The sequence below is a fragment of the Peromyscus californicus genome, unplaced genomic scaffold (genome assembly GCF_007827085.1).
Source record: "Peromyscus californicus insignis strain IS unplaced genomic scaffold, ASM782708v3 Scaffold_21__1_contigs__length_65335640, whole genome shotgun sequence".
In the NCBI taxonomy this organism is placed as follows: domain Eukaryota; kingdom Metazoa; phylum Chordata; class Mammalia; order Rodentia; family Cricetidae; genus Peromyscus; species Peromyscus californicus.
Window position 1 is genome coordinate 8316354 of NW_026294514.1, and position 14453 is coordinate 8330806.

General features: G+C 43.9%; 1 protein-coding gene across 1 annotated transcript in view; it reads left to right on the top strand.

The window, feature by feature from the left end:
- Ccdc150 (coiled-coil domain containing 150) overlaps positions 1 to 13935 on the top strand; it is a 91667-nt gene extending 77732 nt beyond the window's left edge. The window contains exons 20-26 of the mRNA XM_052749453.1: positions 2948 to 3074; positions 8915 to 9109; positions 9492 to 9560; positions 9647 to 9808; positions 10885 to 10971; positions 12619 to 12738; positions 13025 to 13935. Coding sequence (XP_052605413.1) covers positions 2948 to 3074; positions 8915 to 9109; positions 9492 to 9560; positions 9647 to 9808; positions 10885 to 10971; positions 12619 to 12738; positions 13025 to 13147 — 883 coding nt within the window. The 3' untranslated portion in view covers positions 13148 to 13935. The remainder of the gene's footprint in view (positions 1 to 2947; positions 3075 to 8914; positions 9110 to 9491; positions 9561 to 9646; positions 9809 to 10884; positions 10972 to 12618; positions 12739 to 13024) is intronic.
- Positions 13936 to 14453: the final 518 nt, after the last annotated feature.

The window sequence follows — 14453 nt, forward strand, 5'->3', positions numbered from 1 at the left end:
TGGAGAGCCCCTTGTTGGTATGCCAAATGTAGCTAGAAGTTTTTCTGTGTCCCGACTGCAGACCCACAGTCCTGCAACCTTTTATAAAATAATCACACAGAGGCTTAATATTAATTATAACTGCTCAGCCGTTGGCTCAGGCCTACCATTGACCAGCTCTTACACTTAAACTCATCCCATTTCTGTTAATCTATATGTCGCCACATGTTCCATGGCTTTACCTGTGTGCCATTTCATGCTGCTCCCTGGACAGCAGGCTGGTGTCTCCTGACTCAGCCTTCCTCTTCCCAGAATTCTCCTTGTCTGCTTATCCCACCTATACTTCCTGCCTAGCTCCTAGACAATCAGTGTTTTATTAAACCAGTGTACAAAAGCATTATTCCACAGCATTTACCTAGTAAGTCATTCCTATCCCTGAATAGCCTGAAAATTCTTCAGGTACTCTGTATTTTCTATTAATTTGTTTGTTTTGCCCTATCCAGGTTGGTTTGTTTTTATTTTATAATTATTTTTCTTTGTTTTCTAATAAGAGAAAGCAAGAAATGTAGATTTGGGTGGGTGGGGAAGTAGGGTGATCTGGGAGGAAGTGAGGGAGGGGATCATAATCAGAATAAATTATATGAGAAAACTATTTTCAATTTAAAAAGACAAAGTATAATCCCTCTCACAGTTGCTAAAATTGTGGCAAGGTAAATGACAGGGAAAGAATAAGGTGAAACCCATAAGCATTTGCTTCAGAATAGGTCTTTACCTATCGCTATAGCTCCTATTTTCATCAAAGAATCCTACCTCACTTGAGACTGACCAACCTCTTGATGTTGTACAAATTTGTACTAATCTGTGTACATACTTAGGAAGAAAGATCAAGCCTGGGAGATTGTTTTAGACGCATGTGTTTTGAGATGGAATTGTGAGGTGTAGAAATGCAGGTTAGTTCTGAAAAGAGGTCACAGGCTGGCACTCACATTTACAAAGATGAGAGCTGATGTACTGAAGTGCATCGTCTTCAAGGGACAGTAGGGGGAGTGGAAGTCACAGGTAGTGGTGGCACAACAGGAGAAGGAGCCTTTGAGCTTGCAGCTGCTGTCTACCCAGCGTTCTCAGAGGACCCATCCATAGCTCCAGAGGGTTACACAGAACAAGAACCTTCTAGAGCTTGAAAATTCCTGACCGTGTAGAAGCAAAACTCAGCTGGTGAGGAGAGGCAGGCAGGAGGACTCTGAAAAGATGAAGGCTCAGACTGTGTGTGAAGAAGAACACTTCTGCTGCTGTCCTTCCGGGGTCTACAGGAGAGCTTGGGCTCTGATCCCAGTGTGGAGAGAAGCGCCCCACTGAACTCAGAGATTCAAGAGTGGAAGGGTTGTCACTGAGTTTGAGATTAGGCAAGGATCATGTGGAGTGTTCCTTCTACAATAAGAAGAAAAATTGAAGCTCATATCTACACAAGTGGCAGCAGAAATGGAACCCTGGAGGGAAGAATTACACTAAAATTAAGGGCTGGTGTGATGACTCAACAGGTAAAGATTGTTGCTGCCAAGCTTGAAACCTGAGTTCAGTCCTTGAGACTCACATGTTAGAAGAAGAGATCAGACTCCTGCAAACTACTCTGGCCTCCACATGAGTGCTCTGGGGCCACACACACACACACACACACACACACACACACACACACACTTATAAATGTAAGTTTTGAAAGTAAAGGCACCCACAGGTACTGAGATGATGCAGTGAAGTTCCCTGTCAGGACCCTGGGAGGTCCAGGAGCTGAGAGTGGGGTGGAGTCACATTTCAGCCTCAGTTTCCTCCTGAGCACACTGTGCCCATGCTGCCACACGGACAAATGGAATCTGTTAGCAGAGGCTTTTCTGGAGGCACATAGTGAACGTGGACACATAACCCAAACACACAGAAGGCATGCTCAGAGAGGGAAAGGATGGCAGGCCAGGCAGTGATCCATCTACTCTGAGAAATAAGGTAACTCAGGAGCGTCACATGCTGAGTCATTACCACCCTGGTCAGGCTTAAGGCAGGAAGGAGTCATTGCTTAAGTTCATGGGTGTTTAACTTTCACATGTCTTTGTAAGAGTAAAAAATTATATACGCCGGGCGGTGGTGGCGCACGCCTTTAATCCCAGCACTCGGGAGGCAGAGCCAGGCGGATCTCTGTGAGTTCGAGGCCAGCCTGGACTACCAAGTGAGTTCCAGGAAAGGCGCAAAGCTACACAGAGAAACCCTGTCTCGAAAAACCAAAAAAAAAAAAAAAAAAATTATAGACTCCACATGAACTTTGCTTATCATTTCAGGGAATTTCAGCATTCTCAGAAGCCTAATCATGGATCTTGACCGAAGAACCGAATCTAGAATGCTGATCAGATGAAAGGCTCTAGCTTCAAAGAAAAGCTGTATAATTAGCAGCCTAAACCTAAAACACTGGTTATCACTCTGTGGGGTTCGACCCCATTGCAGGGGGGATTCAGACAACCTTTTCACAGGAGTCACCTGAGACCATCAGAAAACGCAGATATTTACATTACAGTTAATGAGGTAGCAAGGAAAATAATTTCATGGTTGGGGGTCACCACAACATGAAGAACTGTGTTAAAGAGTCGCAACATTAGGAAGGTTGAGAAACACTGACCTGGAGAGTAAATAGCTAATATCAGACCTAACAAAACGAAACAGTCCTCTCATTTTGATTGTACCCTCTGCTGTTTTCCTGCTTTGGGCTGAATCCTGTTGTACAGAGCGAGGTTTGGTTTAACACCACAGGTAATCACACGCACCTCTTCCCTCCGTTCTCAGCTGCTGCTCCTGAGGTTGACTGGGGGCTGAGGAGCTGCTCATTGTAAATCACACACCTTTGAGAGAGTTGCACATTCCCCTGAAAACCTTTATTGACTCTTAAGATAAATTTTAAAGTGAATTTATCTTGTTTCCTTACAAACAGAGAGCGGATTGCTGAGGAGTCCAAAGTGGAAGCGGAACTGCATGCGGAGCGCATCGAAGCTCTGAGAAAGCAGTTTCAAATGGAGAGAGAGACTGCAAAGAAAGCCACACAGAGGGAAGTTTCTGAGGTGAGGACTAGGGTTGAGGTGGAGCCCAGGGCGCTGCCCACAGCTGGTCCCTCTGCTCAGCAAGCAGCACGCCAACTCTTGCAAGAAAGCTGTTTTTGTTACAGGGTTCCCGGCCAAGCAGAGGGGTGCCTTAAGAACTTTCCTGTCAGAGGCCTGAGAATTCAGCCATCTGACAGATCTAATCACCTCAGCCCAGGTGCCTCCCCACCCACTGTGCATCTGCTGTCTCTGGAGAGGCACACCCAACAGCAGCAGAAGGGCTGGGGATATATATATACCTTAGTTTGTAGAAGGTGCCTCCCCACCCACTGTGTATGTGCTGTCTCTGGAGAGGCACACCCAACAGCAGCAGAAGGGCTGGGGATATATATATACCTTAGTTTGTAGACGGCTTGCTCAGCTGCATGAGCTCTGGCTTCCATCTCCAGGAGCACACATTCCAGGCATTGTGGTGCACAATTGCAACCCCAGCACCTGGGAGGTAAAGATAGGAGAATCAGAAGTTCAAGGTTATCCTCAGCTATAAATTGAGTTCAAGGCCAGCGTAGCCTAACATGAGACCTTGTATAAAACAAACAAAAACAACAAAAAGCAGCTGTAGAAGATGTGACACATGGTATCTGCATGAGCCAAATAACCCTTGTTTAGTTGTGATTGCCACTCTGGACATGAGAAAAATAGCAAGACATCAGAGGGCGTTTCCTGGATACCTAGAGGCAGTGCACAGCTTTGAAGGGATTCGAGGTTTATTACGCTGGTTGAGGGTCAGAAGGCAGGAAACAACGCACAGCTTTGAGTCTCACGAGATGCAGGGCTGGGCCTTTTGAAGAGCCTGGGCAAAGCTGAGCTACAACAATGGAAATCAGGGAAGAACAAGTTATAGATGGGCAACCCGACCTCATGGCCTTGCCTGCTAGACCACTGGATGTGAATTGTCAAGTGAACTTGAGCACTCTGGGAACAATTTCAAGTTACTGTGATGACAGTAGAAAGTAGGGGAGAATGAGGAGAAACCAGATGGGGGCATAAGAAAGCCATAATACCTTCTGGTGATTGACAGTCAGGGCCAAGCAAAATGGTTCTGTTGAAAAAGAGAGCAAGTAACTCAGAAGGCTATTTTAATAGAGGAATAAACAGGTACCTGTTGTATACTGAGCATGGAAGAGGAAGGTATACATTTTTGTGTGCTTTTATTTGCTTACAGTTTGATGCTTTGTTTTGGTTTTGATGAGGTTTTATTTTGTTTTCTTGGTTTTGAGGGGTTTTGTAGTTGTGTTGGGATTTTGTTTGTTTACTGAGAGAGAATTTAAAGTGCAATGGGTCAGGAAAGGAGAAGATCTGGAAGGACTCAGGTAAGTAGAAGAATATGATCAAAATGTATTTAAATTTAATAGTTGTTTTAAGTAATAAAAAATATAACAAAAAGTAGTAAACATACTCAAGACTTGAGGTGAATTGTGTTTTAACAAATTTGATACATTTAGTAATTGTAATTGACAGATACAGTTAACACTTTAACTTCAACTAATATTTATAAAAGTTTTGTGACCTGCAAACCACTGTATAAATATGTTATAAAAAGCAAGTTCTGCCGGGCGGTGGTGGCGCACGCCTTTAATCCCAGCACTCGGGAGGCAGACAGAGGCCGGCAGATCTCTGTGAGTTCGAGGCCAGCCTGGGCTACCAAGTGAGTTCCAGGAAAGGCGCAAAGCTACACAGAGAAACCCTGTCTCGAAAAAACCAAAAAAAAAAAAAAAAAAAGCAAATTCTATGGGAAACAAATAGGTATCCTAAATGTAAACAATACCATTGATTAGAACTTATTGCTCAGAACACATAGAAAAATGAAACCTGGGGCTGGAGAGATGGCTCAGAAGTTAGGAGCACTTCTTGATCTCACTTAGTACCAGAAATGTGTTCCTGGCACCCATATGGCTCATGACCTCCCCATAATTCCCATTCCTGGGGATCCAGTGTCCTCTCTTGTAGCTAGAGTTTTACTGCCTGGCCCACAGTCAGGACAAATCTTTGTCACCCACAGTCCCACAGCCGCTGAGACCCGACCAAGTAAACACAGACTTATATTGGTTACAAACTGTATGGCCGTGGCAGGCTTCTTGCTAACTGTTCTTACAGCTTAAATTAATCCATTTCCATTCATCTATACCTTGCCACATGGCTCGTGGCTTACCGGCATCTTCACATGCTGTTTGTCATGGTGGCAGCTGGCAGTGTCTCTCTGACTCAGCCTTCCACTTCCCAGCTTTATTCTCCTTGTCCCGCCTATACTTCCTGCCTAGCCAATGGCCAATCAGTGTTTTATTTATTGACTAATCAGCAACACATTTGCCGTACAGACCATCCCACAGCACTTCCCCCTTTTTTTTTTCAAAAAAGGAAGGTTTTAACCTTAACAAAGTAAAATTACATATAATTTGGGAATTTGGGCGTAGCTTCTCTTACTACTTCCTGCTGGAGGGGGGCGCTGTATTTTATGGGGACACAAAGAAAATTTTAGAATCATGGAGTAGTCTATGAGGGTGTATCATCTGAGCCAGTCACCTTGAAACGGTTCTGGATGTTGGATCATCTGGGCCATGGTGTCATCGGAGACCTTTCAGGGGGTCTTGGCTGGTCAAACCTGATGTATCTTAATCTGGAACAAATCCATAGCCTCTTGCTTTCTGTGGAAACAAAAGAGACTCTTTTCCAAAGCAACATATCCTTATATCCAAATTTTGAAGTCAAGGTACTTTTAAAATATACATTTTGGCATAACTCAACAGCTTTTACAATCAAATGTTTTTCTGTAGTTAAAAATCCCAAAGACAACACAATCCAGATTCTCTGTGTAATATTCATCTTCACATGGCTTATTTTTTTATATTAATTTTACTGTCTTTTTAAAGACTTTATTTTTTAAAACTATGTATTTGTTTATATAACTGTATATATCACCATATATCACCTTTTTTGTCTCTTTCAAGCCTATGTATATTTTACACACATTGTAAACTATTACATCTGAATCTGTCTTATTGTGTATCTATTGCTTTAAACTGCAGCAGCTGTGGCTGCTGGCTCCGCCCACCTCAGCTTCCCAACATGGCGGTGGTAGTTTACCGCCAGCTCTGGGAGATATCGGGGGTCTATGCTTTTATCCAAGCAGCGTGTAACCCAGAAACCTCTTTTTTTTTGTTTTGTACTAGCAAAGTCTAAATCCACCACGCAGCTTAATGTGCCACTTCAGAGGCCTCATTCCCGCCATACGGCAGGTCGAGCGCGCAGGATACGAACCCGCCAGTAGCTCAAACCGGCAGCTGCCGCTCATTTGAGAGAGACAATTAGGAAGCTGTTTTTAGCTCCGTTTTAGAATCTTTTTTCTTAGTTTTTAGGTGGAAACTCTTGCCACCACGTTGGACGCCATTTGTAGCTAGAGTTTTCCTGCCTGGCCCACAGTCAGGACAAATCTCTCTCACCTGCCAGTCCCACAGCCGCTGAGACCCGACCAAGTAAACACAGAGACTTATATTGGTTACAAACTGTATGGCCGTGGCAGGCTTCTTGCTAACTGTTCTTACAGCTTAAATTAATCCATTTCCATTAATCTATACCTTGCCACATGGCTCGTGGCTCACCGGCATCTTCACATGCTGTTTGTCATCATGGCGCTGGCAGTGTCTCTCTGACTCAGCCTTCCACTTCCCAGCTTTATTCTCCTTGTCCCGCCTATACTTCCTGCCTAGCCAATGGCCAATCAGTGTTTTATTTATTGGCCAATCAGCAACACATTTGCCATACAGACCATCCCACAGCACTCTCTGACCTTATTGGGAATGAGGCACATGTGGTATACATACATACAGGCAGGTAAAACACTCAGACACATAAATTAACCTCAGTTTAAAACGCTGAAACCCTAGAGGAAGCATCTGTGATAATGGTGACCTGTGAGGGAACCTGGTGACAGAGTGCCATTGGTGCGGTGCGTAGTTCAGAGCATTGCTGACTCCCAGCCCTGCCTGTATTAGCTACGTATTTATTCTCTCTAAGTGGCTTGACTTCTGAACTCATTTCCTCTGTCATAAAATCAAGGTCATTACCACTACTTTTCAGGTTTGTTTAAAGAGTTAACTTGGAAAGCATCTGGGCCATATGGCCAAGCATAACTACACCCTGGTGTTAGTCTGCCTTGAGGCCGCTGTGGAGTGGGTCATAGATGGCAGTGATGGCAGCAGAGGGTGTGCTGGACCAGTAAGATCTAATGACAGAAGAACCCTGGGGTGAGAGCAAGGGCAGAAAGCTCTGACTGTGTGTTGTCAGACACCCCCATCCGTGAGGAGCCTTCCCTCTGTTCATCCCCTTCAGCTCCTCTTTAAAACTCAAGTTGTGTGAATTTAAAGGAACATTGTGAGGACCAGGACAATGTAAAGTCATTCATCATATTACTTTTCCATGAGACAAAATTATTAAAGTGCTTTCAGAACAAGAAGCAACACCATCAAATGCATGCAATAGTAGTGAACACCTGCCATGTGTATGCAACTACTCTAAATTTATTTTCATTTTTAGAGCCATGAGACAACAAGAAAATGATTGTAGTGTGGTAGTAATCACTGAGCGATGACTGTGTACCAGCTGCTGTCGGTTGTTCTTTACTCTTACCCTTTCCTCTTGGGGGGCCCTGTTACTTTTACCCTTTGCTCTTGGGGGGCCCCGTTACTCTTACCCTTTGCTCTTGGGGGGCCCTGCCACCCAGCTCCCAAGTGAACACTCAGAGACTTATTCTTACTTACAAATTCACGGCCTTAGCTTGGCTTGTTTCTTGCCAGCTGTTCTTAAATTATCCCATCTATCTTTTGCCTCTGGGCTTTTACCTTTCTCTATTTCTGTATACTTTTCTTTACTTCTTACTCCATAGCTGGCTGTGTGGCAGGGTGGCTGGCCCCTGGTGTCCTCCTCCTTTTCTCATACCTTGATCTTCTCCCCCCAGATTTCTCTTCCCATTTATTCTCTCTGCCTGTCAGCCCCACCTATCCTTTCTCCTGCCTAGCTATTGGCCATCCAGCTCTTTCTTAGACCGGTCAATTGTTTTACACAGGTATAACACAGCTTCACAGAGTTAAACAAATGCAACATAAAAGAATGTAACACATCTTTGCATCAATAAACAAATGTTCCATGGCATAAACAAATGTAACACATCTTAAAACAATATCTACAACAACTGGGTTCTGTTTTCTTTCTTTACTTGTTTTACTTAACTCTAACTTACCCCTTAAGTAGGCTATCCACTCATTTTTCAGTTGATGAACCTGAGGCTTGAGGAAGTTAATTACCAAACCTACTCATAGGTGACGAAGCTGAGACTGGAACTTAGGTCTCTCCACAGTCATGCTTGCAAAATGCAGCTCATGACTATACATAGTTCACATTCATTATCTAAAGAGTATTTTATCTCAAATGTTAAAAATGGTGAAAAATCACTGGATTTGTTGCTCTATAAATCTGTGTATCAGACATGCATATCATTTTCTTCATTATTTTTTTATATGTGTAAGTCTTTGGCCTGCATGTCTGTGTTCCATGTGCATGCCCAGTACCCTCAAAGGTCAGAAGAAGCCATCAGATCCACTGGACCCGGAGTTACAGATGGTTGGGAGCCACCATGTGGGTGCTGGGAATTGAATCCGGGATCTCTGCCAGAGCAGCTGTGCTCTTAACTGCTGGGCCGTCTCTCCAGCCCCCACTCTCTTTGTAAATGTAGGGACAAAGTGAAGCTTCCCTTACCGAAGGGCAGGTAGAAATGTGCCTTCTCTCTTGTTCTCTCGTCTTCTAAGCTGAAGAAAGCTCTTGACGAAGCCAACTTCAGGTCAGTGGAAGTGTCGCGGACAAACCGAGAGTTACGACAGAAGCTGACGGAGCTAGAGAAAGTGGTGAACAATAACAAGGAGAGACTGAAGAACCAGAAGGCCCAGATAAAGCTGCACCTGTCGGCCAAGGCAAACAACGTGCAGAATCTGGAGAGGATGAAGGTGGTCTGAGCAGCCCAGCCCTCTCCTTGCTGCTTCAGTGGGTTGGGAGGGTCCGAGCCCTGAAAACAGCGTGTGTTCTCTAGGAAGTGGGCAGGTTGCCTCTGTGGGATCCTCTCTGCTTTGGTGGAGACACTGCTGTGTACCTGTGGGTCTCATTGTGCTTCGGGAGCATGTCTGTCTCCATCCATCTTTTCCAAGGTGGGCGGTCCTCATGTACACAAGGTGTATAGAAGACGGCCCATCCTGACTCTTCTGGGGTCAGTGGGCTAGATAGGAAATAGAGCCCAGCAGAAACTGAAAACTTAGAATTCAGTCAGCTGAAAACCCAAGTCAGTCTACTGGCCATTACCTTTTTTTATGTTATTTGAACATTTACTTTCAGCAAATAGAAAAAGAATTGAGGCAAATGGAGATAATTAAGGACCAATATCAGAAAAAGAACTACGAGCAGGTAAAGTGTGATTCCCACAAACTGCTTACTGGTCATGTGAGACTCTAACTTGGTTTCACCATGTGTCCCTTCTTGTTCCCCACCAGTCACTGAGTATCCAGAGATTTGTCTCTGAAATGAATGTCCTGCAGAAAGAGATGGAGCGGTTAGCCAAGAGCCAGTGTGAGACCTCGGCGCGGAATAAACAGCAGGAGCTGAGACTAGTGGCCGAGCGGAAAATGAGACAGGAACTAGAAAATCGGTGCGAGGTAAAGATTCTTAAGGTTCCTCTCAACAGTTGCTAGCAAGTATATGTGCCTAAATCCGGTGAAATGGCACTTAGATTTGCCTAGACTCTATGAAAAAAATAAAAAACATGTGGTGGTGGTTTGAATAGGTATGGCCCCCATACCCCATAGACTCATGGGTTTGAATACTTGGCCCATAGGGACTGGTGCTATTAGGAGGTGTGGCCTCGTTGGAGTAGGCTGGGCCTTGCTGGAGGAAGTGTGTTACTGTGGGGATAGGCTTTGAGGTCTCAGAAGCTCAAGTCAGTTCGCTCCATGCTGCCTGTGAATCAAGATGTAGAGCTCTCATCTCCTTCTCCAGCACCATGTCTGGTGCATGCGCCGTGTTTCCTTGATGTGATGATAATGGACTGTCTGAAACTGTAAGCCGGCACCAATGAAATGTTTTCCTTTATAAGAGTTCCCGTGGTCATGGTGTCTCTTCACAGCAGTAAAACACTAAGATCCATGTTGAAAATGATACATTCGTTACTTCCTCATTGTAGTGACAGAACACCTGACACAAACATCTTAAAGGAGGTCAGGTCAAAGGTCATAGATTTTAGTCTGTAGACCCTGGTTCTGTTGATTCTGGACCCCAGGTGAGGCTGGACAGCATGAGAACAGGAGCATGTACAGAAGGAGACAGCCCATGTCATGGCGCACAGGACTAGACTGGGTATATCCTTCAAATACCCCCAGGAACCAGCTAGCCCCACTTCCTAGAGTTTCTAAAATAAACCCACCAACTGAAGATTAAGCGTTCAGCCATGAGCCTTTTGAAGGACATTTCATACTGAAATCATGGTAGTTTGACATATGGAAAATAATCTTCATTCTCAGTTTGCTTTTACAAAAGAGCTAGAGCAGAGACATTAAATCCATAAACCAAAATCAACTCTTTGGATACAATATAGATTAAATTGTATTAAAATACGAAATAGAACTTCAAAAGTGTCCTGTCTTGTTTTCATGATCTAGTTGCCATATTATAAATTTGAAGCATTTTGGTTCTATATGGCACATTGGAAGTTTATTAGACTCCATCACATTTTCAGGAACTGGAAGTAACTATCAGACAACTGAAGAGATGTAAAGAAGCAACAGAGAATAAACTAAAAGAAGCCAGTGTGGAATCAGAGCAGGTGAGCCAGACTCAGGCACTTACAGAGGTACGGCAGCCCTAAAACACAGCGCTCTGAACTCTGCCAGGGACGTAGTTGTCGGGGGTCCAGCAGGCAAAGGCCAACAGTTTACTAAGTGTAATCTTTATTGTGAAGAATTTTAGATAAGATGTCCTGATGATGACCAATGCTAGAATATTAGTGAAATCTGATGTCTAGGAACATACCACTCAACAGAAGGGAAGGGGGCAGCAAGGTGTGGATCTGAAGTGTATTGCTCCCAGACATGAGTTGTCCTAAATCTAATCAGAAAGTGGTTGAATATTCCTGTACCGTTCATGCCACTGCTCTTCCCCACGTAGAACCCTGGAGGCTACAGTAATGACAGCCTGGCACCATATGTCGATGGGTGTTACAGCAGCATGCGAAGGAATTTCTAAAATATCACAATAACATAGCTGTCCATTTAACATTTGTCCCTGGATGACCATTAAGTTACACGGCAGTATAACCTGCCAATGAGTGTATTAGAAAGAAAAGGATTCTTGACAACCCCAAGTTTGAGTGCCAACTATGATGCTTTCTACGTGCCCTTAATAAAGTTACATTTACTCTCATTTTTGAGTGTGTGAATGCACATGCATATATGTTCATGTATGGGGTGCATGTGTATGAGTGTAAGCATGCATGTGGAGGCCAGAGGACAACCTTGGGTATCCTCGGGTACCATCCACCCTTTTTTTTTTTTTTTTTTTTTTCTGAGACAGGGTCTATTATTGGACTGGAACTCAGCAGCTAGACTAGGCCGGCCAGCCAGCGTGTCCCAGGGATCTGCTTGTCTCCTCCTCCCTGACTCTGGGATTACAAGTACATGCCACCACACCCAGACTATCTTCTGATGTGGGTTCTGGGAATCATACTGAGGTCCTCGTTCCTACACAACCAGCACTTTACCCAATGAGTTGTCTGCTCAGCCTGTGTTTACTTCCTCTGAATTCTTCATTACTGTGTTGACAAAATAATACATTAGCTGATACCCACTACTATCTTACTCTAATAGAGTTTTCAGTAAGTTTCAATGTCAGTTTCCTCTCATTTGCCATACAATAGGAGGTGCAATTTATTTCAGTCTTTCCCTGTACTTCTGGCAAAAAACACTTGGAGGAAGGGTTGGGCTGGGTTTGGAGAGTGAAGGTGTTGCTGTTACCAGGTTGTCCCAACAGACCTGAAAATATTTTTGTAGTTCCTGAAAGTCAAGTTACGTTCTAGCAAAGGAGTCCAGTGCTTTCATCTCACCATCCCATCATGTGCCCACATGATGGCCTCACTGATGTCAGAAAGTGCCTGGAAGCACACAGCTGCTAGCCCCACTCTGTTAGTGCTCCCTGGAAGCACACAGCTGCTAGCCCTACTTCGTTAGTGCTCTACCAGGTATAGGATACACAGGGGGTTCTGACGAAGCGCCTGGGAAGCAGGAGCCTGCATGCATCCTCTAAGGCCTCGCTCAGGGAGTGCTCCCTCAGAGAGTGCTCCCTCAGCTCAGTGGCTGTGCAGTGTACGACACAAACACATGGCAAGGATCCCTGTGATTATTTGAGTCTTCTGATAGCTAGGTGTAAATCTCCCAGACTCGTACGCAAAAGAACTTGTGGCCATTTCTGTGTTCAGATAACAGCTAATCTGGAAGAAGCCCACCGCTGGTTTAAATGCAGGTTCGATGGCTTACAACTTGAGCTGACCAAAAACCGGCTGCAGAGGCTTCCCCGGGAAGACAAATGGCCAGAAGAGGTGAGATTGGCATGGTGGTTGTGACGAAGTATGAAGTTTTCCTTCTCCTTGTCTGACTACAGAAGCCCTCTTAGTCATCTAGCTGCTCCTTGTTCGCCTGTGGGTTTCTTTCAACTACTGTTAGGAAACTAGTGGACTAAGTTTCTCTAGATGTTTTACCTCCCTCAAGCTATCAAGATCAAATCTACCTATCTGAATGTATTAGTGGCATTACGGAGGGTAACAGGCTGTAAACACTGTTGGTTCTCATCAGACAGAGTTGAGTGTATTTTTTTTTCCCCTACAGAATCAAGATAAGCGGTTTGATATTGCATCCAGCCAGTCAATTCTACATCGATGGGAGACTAAACAAAACCTTGGGCTTATGCCTAAGAAGTACCATTCTGACACAGAGAAGAAATGTCCTTGACGAAGGAGCCTCCTTGTGAGAAGTTTTGCCTCCATGATTCTGCTGGCCAGCAAACGGGGCTGGCCTGTTCTGTATTTAAGAACATGCTGTGTGACGAGGATTGGGGACTTTGTCCTTCGTGAAGTCTTTCATGTTATTGCAGAACCATCCCATCTTTTTCATCCTCTTCCCTATTTTCCACACAATAAATTTAAATTAGTTTGTTTTATATAGTAGATGCTGTCACATGATATTTGCCATTTTTCAGAAAGAATTTAGTGAAGTGTTAAGTGAAATGGCCACTAAATATGCTTTGTGTCCGTGAGATGTTCGAGACACGTCTTGTAGGAGCCTCTCTAACTGGCTGTGATCAATTAGTTGTAAACACCATTACTCCCTGACCAATCAAGAGTACTCTCTGGAAATGAAATGATCTGTAAAAACAGGAGACACTCTTCTGTACCTTCTAAACGTACACGCTTCTGGGTGGTCACAAAGTGTATCTTTAATAAGATTTATAAACAACATATGTCAAAGACTGTATTTACCGTTTCTTTGGTTATTAAAAGGCCGTTTATTGAATACAGGAGTCTGATCTTCTCCCTCTTACACTAGTAAGTAGCAAACTGAGCTTTGTATTTGTTATTTCAGCTATTAAATGGTGGGTTGGATAATCTAGACTTAACATACATAAAGGATTGGCATACTATCTGAACTAATTCCCAAGTAATAGCATTTTATGTTGATACAATAGGACCTAATATAAGTATGCAATTATGATAAAGCAAAGAGTAGAGACTATAAGGCCGCCCAGGGTTAGGGAGTCCAGCACTCAGTATCTGATGTCAAATGGCAAAACGGAATTGATTGCATGCTATCTTTGAAAGGAGAACCTTATGATTCAGGCCAAGTCCTGAGCACACTGCTGATCTTTTATTAGGAGTTGGGACACATGGAATTCAAGCTTCATGTCTGCATTAGTTACTTGGGTGAAACTGTGCGTTGATTGACATCCAAATCCACTTCTATTTTTCTGGCTTTCAGAAGAATGGGACTGTCATTGCGTGGTGGGCTTGACAAAGCGTGTACACTAAAGAACATTATAACCAGTCTAGTGGACAAGCTAGAACCTACTTCTGAGGACTGTTGTTACCACAGCCTTAAAAGGATCTGTTCCTGGGAGGATGGCATCATTTTATCCTTGGTGTGCCCTTTGTTCTTGGTTTCAGGTTAGTGGGGCTGTACACTGAAATGTGACTATACACACATTGAAGAATGAAAATAATAACTGTCTTTCCTGCTTAAGGAGGAGAAATTATATAACTTT